Raw genomic sequence first — 22,342 nt, 5'->3', positions numbered from 1 at the left:
GAAGAAGACGAAGACGAAGACGAAGAAGAAGAAGAAGAAGAAGAAGAAGAAGAAGAAGAAGAAGAAGAAGAAGAAGAAGAAGAAGAAGAAGAAGACAACTCAATACAAAAGAAACTGGTAAACAAATAAGGTCCAGGCTGACATCTCTAGTTTGAAAGAAAGGTATTTGTATGTATGCTTCAGCCTATTTAAGGACAAGAACCCCAAACCTATGTAGTTTTTAATGGACAGTTGTCTTTTGAGTGGAACCTTTTGTTGAAGGAAAAATGTCTGGCGTCAGTCAACATAGAGCAGCCTTTGCAGAGGGTTGGTGTACTGGGATCTTGGTCATGCTTGACTGGTTCCTAGAACTGGAAAGAGTAGAATGAGATTTTTCCACTGCCTTTGTAAACTGTCCATTTAGGTTAGCCCTGATCAAGGGAGATAGGAACTCACGAAGTTTCCTCTCTAGGCACAGTCATCCATGTGGATGGTACTCAGTATCATAGTTGGGAGCTGACACACTGAGCGATATGTTCAATGTGGGGTTAACAAGCAAAGCTGGATTCCAATACACAAATCCAAAAGTTTCCCCCACACACAGTAGTGTGTGTGAATGGGTGGTGAGTGCATTTTTCACGATTCAAGTATTTAATTTTCCCCGAAAGCCACACATCTGGAAAGAAGGCACAAATGGTCTTATAAATCAATGTTTATCACTGTTTAGTAGCAGTCATTAACATGCACCACTAAATACTTACATTGAAAACATTATCATATACCAGAGGAAATGCACTCCTTTGAAAGAAGGCATTTGAACAATCTGACCGGTCAATTTTCCAATCCGTCTTTGTAATGGAGGCGCCACGCAAGGTGGCACTAGAAATGAACTCATTTTATGGTAATTACAGTAAAGCAGTGCTCTGATTTATACAATCGGCACAAAGAGGCAAGCAGTGATTATCTCGTGCATCCCTCTGAAGTCACACATGTGTAGAACACATTACCAGATGTAGTGCAGGGACAGCCTGCAATGACTGGCTTCATGTCAGTACTTTTGACAGAATAAACAAAACAGCAGGAGCCACACAAGTGGCTATTTGTTTCTGTCACAGACCTGGGGACTGTGTGGGTAAATGGAGTTAACATCTATGACAAGAAAAGAAAAACCAGTTTAAAAAGAAGGCGGGCTTTGTGCTGTGCATCCATGTCTTTCCTGGTCCTAGGCTTCACCTCTGCCTCTGATGCTCTTAGCATCTCTGCCTCTGAAACCCTTGAAGCTCATTCCTTTAGCAGAGCTTGCATCCTTTCATCTTGGGTAGTAAGCCAAGCCAACATGTTAGAATGGATGATGGCTTTCCTACAGTGGGGCAGTTGGTCAAAGGCAGAAAAGTCATGGACAGGTATAGCATAGCAGAGAAGCATGTTGTTGACCCACACGAATGTTGGTGAACAAGAAGAGCAAATCTCTCTCTTACTTCTCAGCCATGCCCCTTGGTTCACCCTGAGCTCAGCTTGAGTGGTGTACACTATGTATTGGAAATATCCGTGGCCCTTGTGGTCCAGTGACTTTTCAGTATTTTGCTGTCTTTGCGCTATTCTCCTGATGTTCTACATATCTTGGACCAGAGGTGTACAGTGGTCCCCTGTGCTTAACAAACCCAAAACGTGACTCAACTTTAAATGTTGAGTCCACTTTTAAAGAGACAGGGAGTCCTTTTGTAACTAATTTACAGTGTTCAAAATGAAACAAATGTGGCCATGTGTCAAGGAAGGGACTTGGTAAACATGGTAGCCATTGTCCCTGAGACAGCACAAGATAGTAACCTGAAATAGTGGGGTAAAAGTAAACATGGGGTAGAATGTCATTCTACTCTATTCGACCGCCTTGACAAGGTGGCTGTGATACAGACCCCATAGCTACTTTAGATAAAAGAATTGTGAGGCCCCGCTGTGTGACAGTCACACTGTGAGAGCAGTAAAGGGAAATATGGTTTCAATATTGTTATTTTAAGCAATTCTGTAAAGAACAATGATCTCTACCAAATACACGAGGTAGGATCTGTTAAGAGTATATTTTATTTATTTAGATCTGACGTGGGAACCGATACTGACGAGTAGGTTGTTTACATGGTGTCTCTGTATGTATTCATTTTAGGGAAGAGATCTATGTTGAGAATATAGAATTCTATCATCTAGTATTGCTATTCAAGACCTCCATGTTTTTTTTTCTAAATATGTGTTTTAATCAAAAGACAAAACCAAATCAACCCTGTGTTTTGTTGACTTAAACAGCACTCGTCTGATAGAACTTCTTGCTCAGAAGTTTTCTTTGTGAACTACTTCTTTCTAAGAATCCACCTTCAAGGCTACAGTGAGGGTCTTGTCCAAATACAGTTTATTTTCCCAGACTGTCTGGAATGTTTTCAGGGCTATAAAACAGGACTATTTTATAGGCTAATCATCTTTGTAAGAGGTTCAGATGAGCAGAACTGCATGCCTGACTGCATATCGGTCTGCCTAAGATGCCCGATGCCAAGCATACATTTTTGTCTCTATACTAAGGGCTAAATGACTTTGAATGAGCTGGCAGAGCCCAGGAGCCTAAGCATAGCATGCAGGTCAACATAAGCTGTAGAAATGTCACAGTATTCAGAAGCGAAGAGACAGAAGGTCTTTTTGGAGTCTGTGGCTGCTAGTTGTATGTGTAAGCCAGAAGAATCAGACTTGGCAGCCGCTTAAGTGAAAGCTGCCATGGTCTTTAAGAGGGATCTAAGTCACTGGGCAAACTCAGATCTTAGCTTTTGTGAGATTTAAATGCCTTTTTTTTTTTTTTTTTTTTTTTTTGGTTTTTTTGAGACAGGGTTTCTCTGTGTAGCCCTGGCTGTCCTGAAACTCACTTTGTAGACCAGGCTGGCCTCGAACTCAGAAATTTGCCTGCCTCTGCCTCCCAAGTGCTGGGATTAAACCTTTTCTTATAATAAAACACATTTTGCAGTAGAAGAGAGGAGATTAGATCCTTGGGAGTGCTGTAAAAACAGAGCTTGAGACGCACCTAGAATTTTTTCTTATATTATCTCTATTGAGAATACCAGTGAGCCTTCAAGCATTATTATCCTATTTGATCCCCAATCCTTTCTGGAATAACAGGAGACACAGACAACCAAATTCACAATTGGTACATATTCTCCAACCTCCTGTGTGGTTAGCTAATGTTGGCCTTACAGCTCTCTGTTGTCAGTATCTGTTATATGGATACTACTGGGTTTGGGAACTCCTGCCACAGCAGAGCTGAGAACTTGCCAAGTCTCCATCCCCAGGAGACAACTCAGTGCCTGTGAGCTCAACAGAGAGAGCAAAGCTTCAACTCTCCTTCATCATGCTAAGAGTTTGTGTTCCCCTCCAGTGGATGTGTTAAAATCCTGCCCTCCAAATAATTCTATTGGAGGTAGGGACTTTGGGAGTGGAGATCCTGTAATTGATATTATTGTCCATATGGAAGGGGCTCTTAGAGATCTCGTATCTTGTTTTCTGTGTGAGGATGCAAAGATGACCATAGGTGAGGCAGAAAGCGTCTCCTCACCAGACAGTGAAATTCTCTAATTTTGAACATCCCGCCTGTGAGATGTCAGTGTCTGCTATTTATGAGGCCTCCTGTTTAAGGTGTTAATGAAGAGCCACTCAGACGGGTGAGGAAGGAAGATCACAAATGACAGTGATGTCCTATCAGAGCACGGGTGTGGTTTTGGAACTGGGTACTAGGTTAGGGCGGGAGGAATCCTGAAGCATGCACAGTAAAGGTTTGCACTGCTGAGCGTGGGCAATCCTGGTGAGCCCCGGGGGAAGAAGAGCACAGAGCTGCAGTGAGAGCCCCAGTCTTGGAGAATTTACACCTTATGCTAGCATTTCCAGAATCCTGCCCATGGACATAAAATTGAGAGTCAATGGCTTAGCAAATAGTTAGACCCCCCCCCATTGAGTCAAATTATAGTGGGTATTGCATGTGACAATGTGAGCATATCAAAAGTCTTGTTTAGTGGTAAATCATGGGCATAGTGTTAGAACTTATGTATCATTTAAAACAATGTAGCAGCCCTCTGTGGTGACTTCTATAGACATTAAGTATAATTCAAGAAAGGGTTACCACACTGGGATACCATCTAGCATTGCCTGATTCAGTTGACAATTTCTGGAAAACTTGAAGTACTTTGTGAGTATATATATATATGTATATATATATATATATATATATATATATATATATATATATATATATATATATATATATAAATTCTCCAGATAATACAATAGTAAAAACATTCATTTTATAGACTTCTCTACCCAATGTATGATGTAATGCCAGGCCATGTCTACAACAAATAAGGAAACGTGCAATGTTATGTTTTGCTATCAGCATGTGATCTGGCATTTGCTAGCTGTCTTGTTTAGACCCTCTGGGTTCCTTCGCAGTGCTCTGTGACCTGTGGGTCAGGGGTGCAGCAGAGGGAGGTGTACTGCAGGCTGAGAGGCACTGGTCGAGTGGCTGAAGACACGTGTGATCCGTCCACCCGGCCTCAGGGGCAGCGGCAGTGCTGGCGTCAGGATTGCAGGAGGTACCAGTGGACGACAGGAGACTGGCTAGACGTGAGTGGTAACGAGGGCCTGGCCTTTAACTATGCTTTGTAATTTTTCGAAACCTTAGAAACATCATCTCATGTCTGCGTATGTGTATGAATGCGCGTGTGTATGAATGTGTATGTGTGAAGTCTGTTCGTGGGGATCAGAGGACACTGTGGGTTCTTAGAGTTGAATACAAGTTGACAGGCTTGCACTTCCGTGATTTATCTGCAGAACCCTCCTTTTCCCCCTCCCCTCCGCTTCCCTCCCCTCCCCTTCCTTCCCTTCCCCTCCCCTCTCTTCCCCTCCCCTGCCCCTCCCCCCCACCGCTTCCTCTCTTTCTAACTCTGCCCTGTCTTCCATGCCACCTTATTTTGAGACAGAGGCTCCTGTAGCCCTGGTTGCCCTTAAATTCCTCATCCTCCTGCCTCCCCTCTGGAGTTCTGACTTTACAGTTATGTACCACTCCACCCACGGCATGAAGAACAAACTTGCAAGGACCGTGCACATAGGAAAGTGTTCTTTGTTTTTTTTCCCCATTGCTTTTCCAGTGTTCAACATCGTGTAAGAAAAAAGAGACCTATCGGCTGGTGAAATGCGTGAATGAACAAAACGTACAAGTGAATGAAAGTCTCTGTGACCCTTTAACGAAACCGCTTTCCATTAAAAAATGTAGGAGCCCTCACTGCAAGTACATGGTGGTTACAGGAGACTCATCGCAGGTAAGGTCATCTTGGTTTCTTTTCCTGTCGCTGTCATAAAACACTCTGGGGGGAAAAAAGAAGTGCGTCTTTGATGAGGGGTTAGAGCTTCACTTATCTGTGGGCATAAAATACGGATTTAGAATAAAGTTGGGAATTAAACTGGATCGGGAATGTAAGTTATCCTCTAGGGCAGCAGGTTGCAACCACGTTCGGGTCAAGAGACCCTTTCACAAGGGTCGCCTAAGGCCATTTGTATACCTTATATTTATTTACATTAAGATGCATAACAGTAGACAAATTACGGTTATGAAGTAGCAATGAAAATATCTTTGTGATTGGGAGTCACCACAGCATGAATTATTATATTAAGGGGTCGCAGCATGAGGAAGGTTGAGAACCACGGCTGTTGTAGGGTTCATGATGTCACCAGCTATAGGTAGTTGACCAGTTTACTAAATCAGGGCATGGACTCTTTCTTAGGAAGTGGGCCTTCAGACCAATTAAGATTCTAAGACATGTGTCTCTATCTCACCCCTGAGTCTATCTTGCCATGCTGGACATCATCATAGACCAAAGGCTTTCCTGCAGGATAGGTCTTTATGGCTTCTCTGCCTTAGCTGCTGTACAGCACCCTCCAATGCCATGAGACCTTGTCCCCAGGGAGGAAGCTTCCAGTCGGTTCTAGCACAGTTCCTCCAAGTCACGTGGTGTCTTCAGCAATAAGGTCTTACTTCAAGTTCTGGAGGCCAAGCAAGGACAATGGCAGTGGCCTATATTGTTTAGGGGAAGGTCCCTCGGGCTCTGACAGCTAGAAGGTAGGTTTCCCATACCCAATACTTTCTTGATACACATTTTTTAATTTAGAGGTTGAATTCATTATTCCCTTTACAATTGTGGTTCTTTGGGCTTTAGGCATCATATCTTTAAAAATCACTGCTAATAGGATGTAGACCTGTATCTGCCAAGTCTCATAACTTTTAGTTCATATATTTAGGTCTGACACAGTTTTGATTGTTTCCATTGCTGACATGAAGTCATCCCCTACATCTACAGTTGCACATGGCTCCTCTCTGCACCCAACACAGCTTGTGGAAGAGGTCATCTATCGTTCTCCGACTGGATCCACTTGGCATCTCTGCTGGGACTTAGTTAGCCACAATGTTTTGGTTGGCTTCTTCAAAAAGAAATACAAGTAGCTTTCACAAATTCATCAATCTGGTCCTAAATTCATATCAAAATTTAAGGGACTCAGAGTAGCCAGTCTTGTAAAAGGAAGAACACATTGATTTATGAGTCCTTTGTATCCTCAGATCCTAGTGTGTAAGTAACCAAGAGTGTCAGAATGAGAACAGGAAAAGGGGTTAAGTAGAATAGAGTTCAGAATGGAAAGGGGACCTCATGGGCTCCTCAGAACACGGTATCTAGGCTGGATCTAGACATTCCATATTTTCTGGTGTGACTCTGAGTGAGCTGCCTAAGCCTCTATGGCCCCTTGTTTCCCAACCTGTGACTGAAGGTGGCAAATGGAGCCACAGTGGATTGATATGCATGATGTGTATGAAGCAGCTGATAGACATTAGGGCTCACAGTGAGTTTCAGGACTCCTCACTTCCAGTGTGTATTTTTCAGTGTGCAGGTAACTGTGGGTTCACTTCGCCACAGAAGATTACATACTGCACTAAGAGCCGGTCCTCTAAGAAACATGCATTCCATCAGCTTTGGCCTGTCGTCTATGGGGAGTGTCCCGTGATACCGTCTCCTCAGGTGTACAAATGCGACCTAAGAAGTTGTCTGCGTGTAGCCACTTGGAACGTGGGGAAATGGAGCAAGGTCAGTCCAGAATTCTGAGTTTAGGGCCCTTTGCATAGGCTTTTCACAGGCAGAATGCCAGGTAACCCGCATTTTCAAGTAGCTCTTCCAGGTTACCTTCTACACCGTTGTCTAAAATCCGTTTCATTAGTTATTTGTATAAATATCTCATTCTTTCTGTGCTTATTCTAACTTGTAAGACGATAACAATAATACTCATTTGTAGTCCTCGAAGACAATAGCTTGTCCTTTATGAAGGTACTTCAGAAAAATTTATCAGCGAAGGGAAGAAAAGAACTGCTTTCTCTAATCTATACATAATACATATTACTTACACTACATTCTGTCTATCAACTTAATGGAAATACAATATTACTTCGTAATTTCATTAGAAGAAAACAACTTTAAGTATCTGTAATAACAGTAATAAATGAGATTAATATTCACTATTTGCAGTGTGTTATATATATAAGGAGTTTTAATAAGTCCCATCAATTAATGTTTACCAGATGACTGTAGCGTGCAACTGATAAATACAAAATAAGTAAGAATCCAGTCACTGAGAAACAAGAGCTGCAGGCTTGCCCTGAAGGATGTTTTCACTCCAGTGACTACGCAGTTCTAGAGTGTTTTTCCACATCTTCCATAGTTCTGTGACTGAAAGAGCCTAGACTTGAAGAAGGCAGTGTGGGGTTCCTGGCCTCGTTACTCCTTATCTATTTTACCTCAAACTTTACTGTGTTGACAGTGCTCAGTAACTTGTGGAATTGGGATAATGGAGAGAAGAGTAGCGTGCAGGACTGAGAACGGTTGGCCCAGTGACTTATGTTTAAAGCGTTTAAAGCCAGATGCCCAAAAGAAATGTTATGCCAATGACTGTAAGTAATAGACTCCAAACTCTTCCCAGCATCCAGTGTTCCTAAGTTCCAGTTAAAAATGTCAGCATAGATCTATGCAGCTGTCACACCCTGCAACACAAACTGTCAGACCTTCGGAGTACAGCGATGGTTCTGACGGTCGAGTCCATGCTGTGTGGAACTTGCTCGCTCCTGACTTGCCGCATTAACTTATCTTTGAAGGTAAACTACCGACCACCTGCAAGGAACTCCAAGTGACAAACAACGTTACCAAGGACGGTGACTATGACCTTAACGTCAGGGGAAGAATATTGAAGGTACTATGACGACCGTTTCTAATTGATTTTTCACATTGATCTTGTCATTGGAAAATGTTTTCTAGATATTTGTGTATTCCCCATCAGATCCATTGCTCCGGCATGCAGCTGGAGAGCCCTAGAGAATATTTACCCCTGGTCAAAGGTGAAGACAACTTTTCGGAAATATATGGCCTTAGGTATGAGACGCTTTATCCTGTCTGTGCACTTTTAGGACCCATAGACGCTGAGCTTTGGAATCACTTACATATTAGACAGGAGATTGAGAGGGCAGTGGACACATTAGGACCTTAGCCACGTGTTAGCCTGTAATCACAAAGAGAGTGAGTGTGGGATAATACAGAAGGGATAAGTTTAAGACCTTTTCTGTTCGCATAGAGATGCAATTAATTCTAGTAACAAAAGTGTGTGTGTGTGGGGGGGGGGGTTGCATCTCGATTTTTTTTTTTTTTTTTGGTACAGCTAGTCCTTGAATTTCCCAGTGAGAATTCTGTGTGTTAGCCCATGGTGAATTCTGCTTCTTTCCCTGTTAATGTGTTGTCACTATGGTGTGGAAGGACAGAGTATGCCTTCTGTTTTACCTCTTCTATGTTTCTTATTTGCCACCTGGGGATCTAACAATGCACCAAAGACTAAAATATCCAGTGTCCTTACAGACTTCAAAATCCCTACGAATGCCCCTTCAATGGAAGCAGGAGGCCAGACTGTGCGTGTGAAAACGACTATCTACCTGCCGGGTACACTGTTTTTAGCAAAGTGAGAGTGGATCTCGAATCCATGCAAATTAAAAGTAAGTGCTTAGACCCTTTGGAAAACAAAAAGACTCTATGTGCTAAGGCGAAGTCCAGCAATGTATGGGTATATATGACAGGATATAATGAAGAACCATTGTACAAGATGCTTTTCTTTATATTACATACATTCTCTGAAATGACAGGAAGTATAGGGACCTTTGATACAAATATTATATAATGACAGTAATAAAATAGTTCTCTTTCAAATCAAGCTATATACCTTAAAAATCCCTAACCATATTAAATTCATAGAAATCAATTTTTTTTTTTTTGGTTTTTTGAGACAGGGTTTCTCTGTATAGCCCTGGCTGTCCTGGAACTCACTTTGTAGACCAGGCTGACCTCGAACTCAGAAATCTGCCTGCCTCTGCCTCCCGATTGCTGGGATTAAAGGCGTGCGCCAACACGCCCGGCTGAAATCAATATTCTTAACCTAAGTGTAAGTTTTTTTCAGGGTAAGATTTTAAGGAATACCATTATTCCAAGGTTATAATCTATTGAATATTATATTTTTCCATATATCATATAATTATATCTTTCAAACAATCCCATATCAGATAAGACATATTACGCCAAAATGTCACAGGTGATGAAATTGTTTCTCTTATGAGAGTGACCAGTCCCAGTTTAGTTAGTTAAGGACCACTGAGGAGGGATGAAGACCTGCTCAGAGAACTGAGGTTGGGGAGAGCATGCCAGAAATTAACTGGTAATTTACTCAAGTGGCAGGTTTGTATGGGCCGTGCAGTATGCTGGCCATGTAGTAAATGCACTTTAGTTCAGATAGGTAAAGTTAGACATACCTGCCCAGGATCCTAGGAATTATGTCTGGCTGATGTGCTGGGCCTCATCAGAGGCAAGCAGACTGTGCACACACCACTATGATGACTTTGAAGTGGGTGTTACTGACAGCTCATGGTTTTGGAGAAGACGGTAAAATACTCTGAAACTTGTGTCTGTGTCCTGCTCCAATCTGTGGTGCCACAAAGAAGCTGTGGAATGGAGATACGTGTTTAACAGCTTTTTTATCCTGGAATTGGTCTGATTTGTTCTATTTGTCAACTCCACGGCCTATAGGCTCCACCCACTGTGTGTGCAAACTCACCCTAAGCACACTGACTGAGCCTTGGGAGGTGGTGCACACAGCTGCTCTGGTGGATTAGGAAAACCCTGACAGGTTTATAACTGTCTTTTTTTTCCAATTTTTTATTAGATATGTTATTCATTTACATTTCAAATGCTATCCCAAAAGTTCCCTATACCCTCCCCCCACCCTGCTCCCCTACCCACCCACTCCCACTTCTTGGCCCTGGCGTTCCCCTGTACTGGGACATATAAAGTTTGCAAGACCAAGGGGCCTTTCTTCCCAATAATGGTCGACTAGGCCATCTTCTACTTCATATTCAGCTAGAGACACAATCTCTGGGGGTACTGGTTAGTTCATATTGTTGTTCCACCTATAGGGTTGCAGACCCCTTCAGCTCCTTGGGTACTTTCTCTAGCTCCTCCATTGGGGGCCCTGTGTTCCATCCAATAGATGACTGTGAGCATCCACTTCTGTATTTTCCAGGCACTGGCATAGCCTCACATGAGATAGCTATATATAACTGTTTTTAGAGGTGAGGTATTTGCAGAAAGGCTCCTTGGGGGGACTGCCTCCAAAGGACTCCATGCCATCACAGGGTTTGCCGTGTGACCTGTCTTGAATCAATTCATTGGTGCTGACAGCCATTGTTGGGACCTTGTCTAAGTGACTAATAATGCAAGCGTGAGTGATTGCAGTAACTGAGTTTGAGGATTCTGAACAATCTGCCTTTGATCCAGTGAATCTAGCTGTGGTGTTTTGTATAGAATCTTCAGTGTTAACGACAATCAGCAAATGTTGCTAGCAATGTCAGCAAATGGAAGAGCAAAAGAACCTTACCAGTGAATTGGTATAGATACAGCACACGTGGGCTCACACTGCTTTAGCATGAAGGGTCTACCTCTGAAGAAATTTTTTCTGTGATTTTCTTCTTGATCCCACTCCATCTATGTCAGAGATTCGTTGTGAAATAAATGGGTAAATAAATTTGAAAAACCATTCATCTACCTTTTTTCATAACTTTTCTTTAATATCCGATGTAGCTGTGTGTGTGTGTGTGTGTGTTTTAAGGACCATTTAGGCCATGTATATTTTTGTGTTAAATAAAATGTATCCATTTTAAGGCAGTGCTATATTATATGCTATAGTGGCAATATTTTGTTAAATTTTTAACTAATCATACAAATATATTTAAGATACTATGAAAACTGTATATTTGGGAATAATGAGGGCATTGCTGTTTCCGTGGTAATGAGTTGCATTACTGTTATTTTTCATTTTTTTCCAGCTACGGACCTTCTTTTTTCCCAGACATTATTTGGAAAGGCAGTTCCATTTGCTACAGCTGGGGACTGCTACAGCGCTGCCAGATGCCCACAGGTACCTCATACGCATTTTGTTACTCATTTGCTTCATAATGAAAGATTCAATATTTCCCCTCATTCATTTTCTTGAGCAGAACATTGCGCGAAATGTAAAAACTAGATATCCAAAACTTTCAGTATGCACTTACTTTAAGCATTATAAGTCAATGTTAGCCAATATTAAGTTCATTTCAAAGATTCAAAAGCAAGACCTAGAACTTGTTCAAATCCTCTTTGCATGACACGACATCATTTTAATCTTTCAACCTGGCCCCTGGGAATGAACAGATGTGTGGGTAAAGGCAAACAAATGGACCATGAGCGTGTGTTGTTTATCTGCTGATGGTAACACCAGTTCTTTGGGTGCATGTTTCTCAAAGGGCCAGGTATGGAGGATGGGCTCTTAGGGAGGTAGCACTGGAAGGTGGTGTCAACCCTTAAAAGATGATGGGGTGTCCTAAAGGGCACTGTGGAATCCCACTGCTCTATTCTCTACGGAATGCCTAGGTTGTGATGTGGGGTTTGCTCGACCCACATGTCCGTGGCCATCTGGCACCCTTGCCAGAAGTCTAACCAAACAGGACTACCCAGTTTTGTACTTGATCCTACATCTACGTATGTTTATCAATAGCCCCTTGAGATTGGATAACCTATCTCGGGACTGGTCCTTGGATTGGGACAGTCACTAAGTGTAGCTCTTCATCTAGGTAGACTTCATGGTTGTGTATGTAAAAGACACTATCTCACAGAAGACATCCTGATCCTCTGGCTCTTACAATCTGGTCCCTCTCTCTAGATGCCTCTGGATTTGTACGGTGGTAGTGCTGTTGTAGATGTATTAACCAAGGGTGGACAGTTAGCTGTTGTCTACTAATTTTGACTACATTTTGACCAACTGTGAATTCCCATAATGCCTTTTGTCTGCTGTAAAGATGAAGCTTCTTTGGTGATGGGGGAGAGCTACACATATCTGTATATATTATATTGCTTTTTCTGACATCTTAAGGTGAAAAATTATTGATTTGAGATTTTCTTCCATTTAATGCTTTTATAGCTATAAATTCTAAGCATTTGCTTTGCTGTATCTAAGGATTTTTGCATTTGTATATTTATTTTATTCGTACTAAAATATTTTCTATTATCATGGGATCATTAACTGTTCCTACCTAGACGTAACAGTATCCCTAAATAAAAAAATTTTCTGTTTGCTGTATAACTTTAGAATGGTCATATGTTTAAATGATGATCATGACTCACAATTTTCAGCAGTTATTGCTAGAGAGTATCCGTAGCTTCATTAACCTGCAATTCTATTTAAAAAAATTCTTTTGATTACACACACACACATACACACACACACACACACACACACACGTTTGCATGAAGTGTATTGGTTTGTGATATATTCACACATGTAAGTTCACATGTGCAGGCTATTCACATGTATGTCAGGTATTCTGCCTCATCACTCTCTGCATTAATCTATTGAGACAAGGGTCTCTCACTGAGCCTGGAGCTAGGCTGGGAGCCAGAAAGCCTCAGTGGCTGGACTGTCTCTGCCTCCCCTCATGCTGAGGTTACAGCTGTGTTTGGCCCATGCTTGGCTCTTTAACATGGGTGCTGGGATCCGAACTCAGTCCCTCATGCTTGTGTAGCAGAGACCACATTTATCCACTGATCAGTTTCTCCAGCCTTTCTGTCTATACTGTTGGAAGCAGACAACTTTGCAGAACTCTGTGTTCTCATTCAGTCACTGAAGTTGCTTAGGAACACTGAAGTCCATGTTTCCTCCTCCTCCTCCCCGTTCCTTCACCTCCTCCTCTCCTCCTGCTCCTCCTCCTCTTCCTCCTCCACCCCTCCTCCCCCTGCCCCTCCTCCTCCTCTTCCTTCTCTGTTTTCTCCTCTATTCATGTGGTGATACATGGTTACTTCCTAGAATGGACTCCTTTCAATTCTCTTCCTAGAACTTACCTTCCCTTTTGAGATCATCTTCCTGTCAAACACCTTGTCTGTGTGTTCAGACACATTCTCTGAAGTCAAGGATGTATGACCTAAAATGTCCTAGCCTTCTAAATGATGTTTTCCATAACAAGTGGCTTCCTTTTATTGATGACACTGTCCTTTTGACCTTCTCACTTGGAGAGTAGTTCTCCAGAGGCCAATCCATGTCAGGATGGATAACCTTTCTCTAACAACACCTATCCTTTTAACTCTGCCATCGGCTCAGATATTTGATACCATGAGATATATGAACAGTTCGGCGATTTGAGTCCTTCCAAAGACTACTGTTCAGAAAGATCGCCAAACTCTGGAAATCTGGTCCTTGTCCTTTCATTTGATTTAGGTTTGCTCAGTGAGAGATATCAGCAAACTTCAAAGGAGACTGGTATTCATGGAAGCCATATAGTTATCAAGAAGAGTCAAAATTCTTCTTATCTCATCAAAAAACTCTCCCTGTAGGAAGTAAGAGAGAGAATTATTATAAACAAGAAATTTCTTGATAAGCATGAAACAGGAATGAGAAGATTTATGTAATCAGACTTTGATACGATGGTTATTTCTTTTTCCTTCTAATACCTTTCTCTCACAAATATCCTAAGGAAATTATGCACCCGTAAGGTATGTAACCCCAGCTCGTAGTTAGGTGGACAGATCTTCCAGGTCATCAACGCTGTCAGAACCTCCAGCAAGTCAGTGCAGGAGCAACAAGAAAATGATTTTCTGCCATCAGGGTACAATGCCTCCTCACGTGGTTCGAACATTTTTTGAAATGCAGAGCTTTGTGCCAAAATTAGATCATGCTGGGCACAGACGGATGCTGTTGAAAGGAGCTGTGTCACCCATACTCAGTCTGTGTTTGTCTGCCCCAGGCTACAGTTACCAAAAATACAATGTGCCCAGTATTTTTGGCGATGTTCTGTCGAATGTATAAACCAGACTCTGTGTTTAGTTACATGACATTTGCATGAATACCTTCCAGATGCTTGGTGTCACAGAGAGAATGTCTCCTGGTGTTTGGGACTCATCAAAACCACATCCTCTGTGTTTGCATGTGACCGGGTACTCCAGGATATGAATGCTAAAAAGAGCACAAACACATATGGCGTTCTTTAGAGAAAATAAACTTTACCACATTGAACGTGAGATGAGTCAGAGAGTGTTATACGACTTGGGAATATATATGTCAAGTGGGAAGTGGATGTTCCCAAAGAGTCCTAGTATGGGCCTTGTTTCCTGTCCTTTAATTAATATTTGATTCCCAGAGAGTTGGAGAAGTGAGCAGATACCAGTAAGGCCAGTGGACCAAGCCAGTACCTCTCATCAACACGTGTTGTTTACAGGTGTTGGAAATTATGATTTATGCACACACATACAGGTGTTTAAACATATTTCCATTTCTCAAAGCCAAATCCTTAGGGCCTTTGTTGCAGATTCTCTGGTGCACACTGTAGAGGGGAGCTGCGCCATTTTGTTTTTCTACCAGCAAAGATGCACATCCTTGCTGCTTCAACGTGTCTTTGCCAGCGCTTGGTCTTGTTAAGTTTGCTTTCATTTGCTTGTTTGCCTTTGTATTAGTGGTGTCTGCTAGCGGTTATTTTTCACATTTTTGCAGTGCATAATGATGCTAAGTATCTTTCCTGGAGTTATTGGTCATTCGTGTATTTGGCTGAATGATGTAAATGTCTATGTCCCTGTTCGATACCAAGTTTGTTTTCCTATTGGTGAATATTGAGACTCTGGATATGCAAAGGCCTTTCACCAGAAGTGACATTTGCAAATATTCCATTTTTCTATCAACCATCATTTCATTCATTCAAGTACCTATCAGAGTGAAAGTGTTTCATTTATTTTAATGAAATCGGATGCCTTGTGTCTTACAGATGGTTGAGCTAAGAGATCAAATGCAAACTTACAAAGATTGTCTCCATTTTAAAATACTTTCTTTCTACATGTCAGCCCTCCTCTGTATCTACCCTCAGACTCATTTTGGGTTAATCTTGACTTGGAACCCAGAGTGGGAGGGTTCTGCATACAGATGTCTCATTGATTTGACACACTGTGGTAGGACAGCAGTGTTTTCTCTACCCTCTAGCACTGTGGTCCCCAACCTTCTTAATGCTGCAACCCTTTAATACAGTTCCTAATGCTGTGCTGACCCCCAACCATAAAATTATTTTGTTGCTACTCCATAACTGTAATTTTGCTATTGTTATGGATAGTAATGTAAATATCTATGTTTTCTGATGGTCTTAGGCGATCCCTGTAAAAGGGCCATTCCACCCCAAAAGGGTGATGACCCACAGGTTGAGAACCTCTTCTAGCATCACAGTTGTGGCAGCTCCCCAGAACCTGAGCACCTGAGTGCTTCACTAATGTGCTGAAGCAACATCACTCCCTAGAGGCTCAGCTGTTATGGAGCTAGACATAGCCCAAAGATCTAGAAGCTCTGCCACCCCCATAACAAGGCATCCAGAATGCCGAATAGCTCTAAGTGTGGAATAGATGCAGTGTCTCCTGTTACAGATAATGAGTGCTTGACTAAACCTGAGCCTTCAGACGAAAGATCCTCAGTGCTTCCCCACCTGGAACTAGACTAGCCCAGGATCCTGGCTGCTGAGAGGCATCCACCTCTCCGTAGGGTAAAGTCCTCGCTGCCCTGCTGGCCTCCCTCAGAGTCCATGTCACATGTACCCTGATCCAAGCATCCTTCCAGCCCTACCTGCCTTTACAAAGGCTGGGTTACAGCTACGTCTCACCTTCCTGAGGGCTAGAGTCTCAAGTCTGTGGTGCCTTGTTCCTTAGAGTCTGAGCTCCACTTAGTGATCACAAACCATAAAGAACTTCGCTATAAAACCATGTTCCTAGCCGGGCGTGGTGGCACATGCCTTTAATCCCAGCACTCAGGAGGCAGAGGCAGGTGGATTTCTGAGTTCGAGGCCAGCCTGGTCTACAAAGTGAGTTCCAGGGCAGCCAGGACTATACAGAGAAACCCTGTCTCGAAAAACCAAACAACAACAACAACAACAACAACAAACCATGTTCCTTCCTGGTCTCAGAGTCTTCCTTCCCTTGGCCTAAGCCTTTGGAAAATTTATTCTTCCTCGGAGCCTTGTTAGGATCAGAGGCACAGCTATGACCCAACCTGTGCTGTCTTAGTTTCTCAAAGAGGTTCATCTCAGTGTCGTGGGAGAACTACAGCTACCCATGCACTGGTGTGATTGAAAGTGAACCTACACACCTGTCCCTCGGTGCAGGGATGCACACACCTCCCTGCCCCATTGTCTAGGGCTGCAGCAGCAGTGAGAGTCTCAGTCCTGAGTCTCGCTGATGCCCCAGCTGCTGGTGGGTAGAGTGAGACCCAGTACTGACAGAGGAAGCCCCTTCTGTAAAAAAAAAATACGAAGACAGGAAGATATGATTCCCCCAAACCTTTAGCCTATACACTCAGCAGCACTGAAACCACCACAGACACTAACCCCCGAGATCTGTAGCCTTGCTGATGTCCATCACAGCTGAAAAGAACCCCAGAGTCTACTCAGGACTCTTCCAGCTTCCCTCCTGCTGGCTCTTTCTCCCATGGCCCTTTGGGGTATAGGAGCCCAGAATAGACACACAGACCAAGCATTTGGCGGCCATAAATCATAAAGAGTTTCAGTGTAAAGCAATGGTTTGATATGCATATAATTTCACTACGAAAGATGAACATAGATGTGCGTACTGATGAGATAGATGGTGTGCTTGTCTGTTTTACTTAAAGAATAAGACATGATGTCACCTCGGTCACTTAATTTCCCAACCGGCATACATTGTTCCAACCTTATCACTAACGAAGGTAACCTGAGCTATTTTGACATTAAAAATACTTCTTGCACGACGTGAGCCTCTAGGGAACACACGATAGTGTGTAAGTGACGTGTCACTCTACTCTGCCCATCCTATGGGGTTTCAGTGCCACTCCATCCTGCGGGGGTCTTAAAAAGATGATCACGGGGGGGGGGATTTCAGCAGGTTTTGAGCTGTCAGCAAGGGAGTGGTAGCCTTCACAGGAGGGAGGAGTCACAACTAGGAGAGATTCCAGGAAATAAATCGGATGTAGTGCCACAAAAAAACTATCAAAAAGTAGTCAAAACGTGAATAAAAAGAAATGGCAAAGCTGGACACATCTTAATCCCCCTGAACACTCATCCATCAAGGACTCACCAGCTGTGACAGGAACCCCTGGCTCTGGGTGCCACAGACCACAAGGCCTGTCAGACTTGCTTTGCCCTCACAGTGTATTAACTCTAAGTGTACCTGTAACTGAGAAGACTTATTGTCAGTTAAACTCTTTCACGGAATCATTTTCTTTAAGTCAAATTGGATCAGCTTTCTTGACCTGTTTTGGGAATCACTCGAGTCATTTGATGTTTCCAGTCTTGAATATTTTATGTATTCCTATTTTTCTTCACCACACAGGGTCAGTTCAGCATCAACTTAGCAGGAACTGGGATGAAGATATCCAACACAGCTAAGTGGCTTGCTCAGGGGAGGTATGCCTCCGTCATTATCCACAGATCCCAAGTAAGTCCTGTAGAACTAAAGTGCCTGGAACTTGCTTCTATGCTATGAGCTAGCACTAAAGCCCCCAACCTCAGAGGAAACACACATGAGAACAATGACTAGAGACTTACAGTATATTGTGAATATGCTGCATATAATGGGGTATAGACGCATGCAAATATGGGCTACACACACACACACACACACATACACATGAGCATGAATCTCAGATTTGAACCATATGACTGGACACGCATGCATGTTCTTAAAGATAGTGATATGACTGTACCAGGCCCAGTAGCATACACTGAGGCAAAAGGCCTGCAAGTTCAAGGCCAGGCTCTGGAGTGAATTAAAGGTCAGCCTGGGCAGTTTAATGGGACTTTTTCTCAAATGAAAATGTAAAGAAGACTGAGGCTGTAGATCAGTGGTCGAGCATCCATCTAGCTTGGACCACCGGTTCCAAGGTTCAACTCCCCATGATGGCAAAACTCCAAACAAACAAACAAAACCCCAAACAGAGATTTAGGGTCTAATATTTTAAAATGGTGGTTCAATTTGGGGTTTATTTATCTCCTTACTTTGATTTAGTGAAGGGGTTATTAAACTGAGTCACTTAACAAATATCCTCAAAGTGTTTTCAGCAATTAGGCATACCTGTGCAGCACTCATATCTCCTTGCCTATCTTTATCTAGAAAACACTGTTATTTTGCCGGTAGAAATAGCTGTATGGGGAGAGAGAGGTGGCTCAGTCAGTAGAGTGCCTTCCACCCAAGCATGAAGACCTAAGCCTGCATCTATGACCCTTGTGCTACAGGGGAGGAGTGAAGAAAGGCAGATCTGTGCAACTCATTAACCAGATCAGTGAGCCCACTTCCAATGAGAGACCCTGTCTCAATCAATAGCATTGAAATCTATTGAAGAAGACACCTGATGTTCACCTCTGGTCGCCACGTATACTCACACACACAGGTCCACATGCGGGTCTGCATACACAGATCCCCAAACCCTCATGAGCACATAGACATATAGCATACATATACATAAATATTCATAATGTTATATGATGATTCTAAAAGATGAAGGACAAACTTTATAATAATAATTCTCTAGGTAATATATTCTCATCTTTCTATTTAAAACATTAGAACTAAATATGCTGAATATATGCCCAGAGAGCCATTTATTTTGAAAACCTGCCATTTGAAAACCTACCCATATCATAGAAATAATAACTATTAAAATAATTTAGGTACTAATTCGAACAGTGCGTAGACCCTCTTTGGGAAAGTGAGCTTGGGTCTTGAGTAGTCTCATTTATGTTGCTCATAAATCAGCTCTCCCCAACCTTCACCCTCTCCAATGTTTTCTAATTTTTCTTTATTTTGGTAAATATGGTGTGTAACATCCCAATGAAAACTAATATTTATGGACAAAATGCAATATTCTTGTGTGATAGTCTTAAAACATTTTTTCCGAAGGAATACAAAATTTATGTTTAAATTATTATAAATGTAGAGAACTTAATGAAATACCCTGGCTCCCACGTATCCGGCGTTTACTTATCTTTTTGCTTGGATATAAAGAATGCTAAAGTCACAGAAGGGTAGTAATATTTTGTGAAATCTTTCATTTTTTCTGTTTTTTTTTTTTATAGCTTCTAAAATTTAGTTACTTATTTAATTGTGGAGAATCTTATGTGTTAAGTTAAAAACGTTCCAGACAGCGTCGTTTGAAGTCTGATACCCAGGATGAAACCCAGATTCATGAAAGCCAAGCATAATTGCGGAAATGCAAACATATTCATGCTCCATAAAATGTAATGAGCTGAGCTTCCCACTCTAACAGCCTAGGAAAAGAAAAATCCACAAAACTGAGTTTTTCTTTTCATTTCCTCTGTTAGCCAGGGTCCTCTGCGCCCCCCCCCCCCCCCCCAGGGCTTCTGCTCACAACCTTCTTCTGTCTCACAAACTCACAAACACCAAACACTGTCTTCTCCACCCTTCCTTTCTCCTCTGGATTAAAAGCTGTTTATGTCTCTAAAGAAAATGACCAGAGTTGAACGTGTTGGGTCTATGAAAATGATTTTTTTTTTTTTTTTAGTGTTTTTGATGTTTGTATGTAGAACGAAAGCAGCACAAGGCACCTGCCCCTCCCCTTCTGCCCTCCTCCCTCAGACTAGCAGCCTGAGCCTACTTCTGGTTTTAGTCCAATTGTGATCTTGACTTCTGCCCTCTGCCCCTTTGTTTCTGTCCCCATCACACCAATTTCTGGGATTCTCCATGCTGCGTTTCAAATGCATGACTGAGCCCATCGAAAAAGACAGGGGCGACTCACACATCTTCATGACCTAGTTTCTATAATATCCTACTTGGCGGATACTGTCTACTACTTATATTCGTGTGCTCATTAGAGGCTTTATTTTAATAAACTCACCGACACACGTCAATATTCGGGTGAAAAAAATATGTGTGCTGAGATGCAGTGTGTAAATCCTACCACGGTTTGTTTGGCGCGAACAGCAGCTGGTATCAACCGTCGGCTGTCCAGTCCTTTGGACCCGCACATGACCTTCACTGGACAGCAGCTCTCACAGGGATCCTTGGCTAGGACTCAATCCGCATTATTCAAAGCAGGTGCTTTTTCTATGTTGTGCACAGTTGCCAGTTTGTATAAAAGTCTCCCGTGTTTTCCACTTCTTTACACTTCCAGGACGGAACCAAAGTCTACGGCAGATGCGGAGGGTTCTGTGGGAAGTGCATTCCGCACATGGCTACGGGGCTCCCCATTCAAGTCCTGTGAGCGGTCAAGGCTTGGAAGGACCGGGAAGGGCGATTGCTCTGTGAAAGCACAGGTGTCTGGTGCTCCTCTCTCACCCCTGGCTTCCCGAGACTTCCATATTCAAACCTTTTTTTGGGTGCTATTGGGGTTTCAGACCACTTAATATTTATAGGTGTTCAAGAGGAACTTAATGGACATACCACTCTAATCAGGTTCACTTTTAAACATCATAATTTATTATAGGGACTATAAGCAAAATGTTTGAATGGATTATACGAAGAAAATATTGCTGTTCAAAGCTTGGACTGGACCATAATTATGTTATACTGTTAAACACACACGTAAAGAAATCTTCAATCAGCTTTCTACATTACGATGAAGTGTTATTGTGATTGTTAAAATGGAGCAAGAATCAATGAATATCAAATTAATAATTATAAAAAAAATAAGCACATAGACATCTTACTTTCTACTTACATGATTTTGATTCATTGTCTTATTTTTTTCTTTAATTTTATCTATGGATTTTGGTGCTTCAATAAAAATGGTTCTAAAATATAATACTTTTTTCCTTAAAAAGTTGTGCTCATGTTAAGTATTAAATAGAAAACTGTGGCAAAACAGAAGACATGATATGTTGGGATTTGAGTTTTAAGGCCTACCTCTATGTTACGTGTGAGCAATATATTATTTTTATAATGTTTATGTACCATTATGCGTTGATAACTGATATATGTAATTACCTTTAAAAATCTATTTTTCTTAACGTTAAATACCTTTTTTGCTAGCCAAATAGAAAGATGGAGGTTCTTAAAATTCTGATGATCCAAAGTTTTGGCTCTGTTTTCCTGACCCATCCCCTACTTTATAAAATTCATTAGAGATTATGTGGTGGGGGTGGGGCTGGGGTTCTCTAGAGTAAAGGTTCTCAACCTGTGAGTCTCAACCCCTTGGGGATCTAATGACCCTTCCACAGGAGTCACCTATGACCATTGGAAAACACAGATATTTACATTACTATTCATAACAGTAGCAAAATTATAGTTATGGATTAGCAACGAAATAATTTTATAGTTGGGGGGGTCACCACAGCATGAGTGGCTGTTTTTAAAAGGTCACAGCATTAGGAAGGTTGAGAGCCACTGTTCTAGAGGAACACAGTAGATAACACTATTAAAGGTGTTTATTAGATTGGTTTATACAGTCTAGATACTCCCGTAATAATTGTCTTCACACTGGAGAGCTGGATGCCCTAGCTGTCTCACTCGGGTACTTAACAGCCTTAACACTTGCCAGAGCGGAGCGATGCCAGAGCAGAGCAATGCCAGAGCGGTGATGGCGGAGCGATGATGCTGGTCTTCAGTCCATGTGGGAAAGCTGAAAAGCTGATGGCAGAGGAAAATGACGAAGGTCCAGTCGGCGAGCGCACCCGCAGGACAGTGGGAGAAGCAGGAAAAGAGCAAAGGCTTGCTCTCCCACAGTTAGGTCCTCACAG

General features: G+C 42.2%; 1 protein-coding gene across 1 annotated transcript in view; it reads left to right on the top strand.

Annotated features, from left to right (window-relative positions):
- Positions 1-20,951, top strand: part of Adamts20 (ADAM metallopeptidase with thrombospondin type 1 motif 20) — a 115,457-nt gene extending 94,506 nt beyond the window's left edge. The window contains exons 30-39 of the mRNA XM_021216448.2: positions 4,450-4,623; positions 5,148-5,318; positions 6,930-7,130; positions 7,858-7,987; positions 8,189-8,283; positions 8,371-8,462; positions 8,940-9,073; positions 11,450-11,541; positions 17,982-18,086; positions 20,779-20,951. Coding sequence (XP_021072107.1) covers positions 4,450-4,623; positions 5,148-5,318; positions 6,930-7,130; positions 7,858-7,987; positions 8,189-8,283; positions 8,371-8,462; positions 8,940-9,073; positions 11,450-11,541; positions 17,982-18,086; positions 20,779-20,868 — 1,284 coding nt within the window. The 3' untranslated portion in view covers positions 20,869-20,951. The remainder of the gene's footprint in view (positions 1-4,449; positions 4,624-5,147; positions 5,319-6,929; positions 7,131-7,857; positions 7,988-8,188; positions 8,284-8,370; positions 8,463-8,939; positions 9,074-11,449; positions 11,542-17,981; positions 18,087-20,778) is intronic.
- The last annotated feature ends 1,391 nt before the right edge of the window (positions 20,952-22,342 follow it).

The sequence above is a fragment of the Mus pahari genome, chromosome 17 (genome assembly GCF_900095145.1).
Source record: "Mus pahari chromosome 17, PAHARI_EIJ_v1.1, whole genome shotgun sequence".
In the NCBI taxonomy this organism is placed as follows: Eukaryota; Metazoa; Chordata; class Mammalia; order Rodentia; family Muridae; genus Mus; species Mus pahari.
Note: the sequence above shows the minus strand (reverse complement) of the source record. Positions and strands in the feature narration are given on the sequence as shown.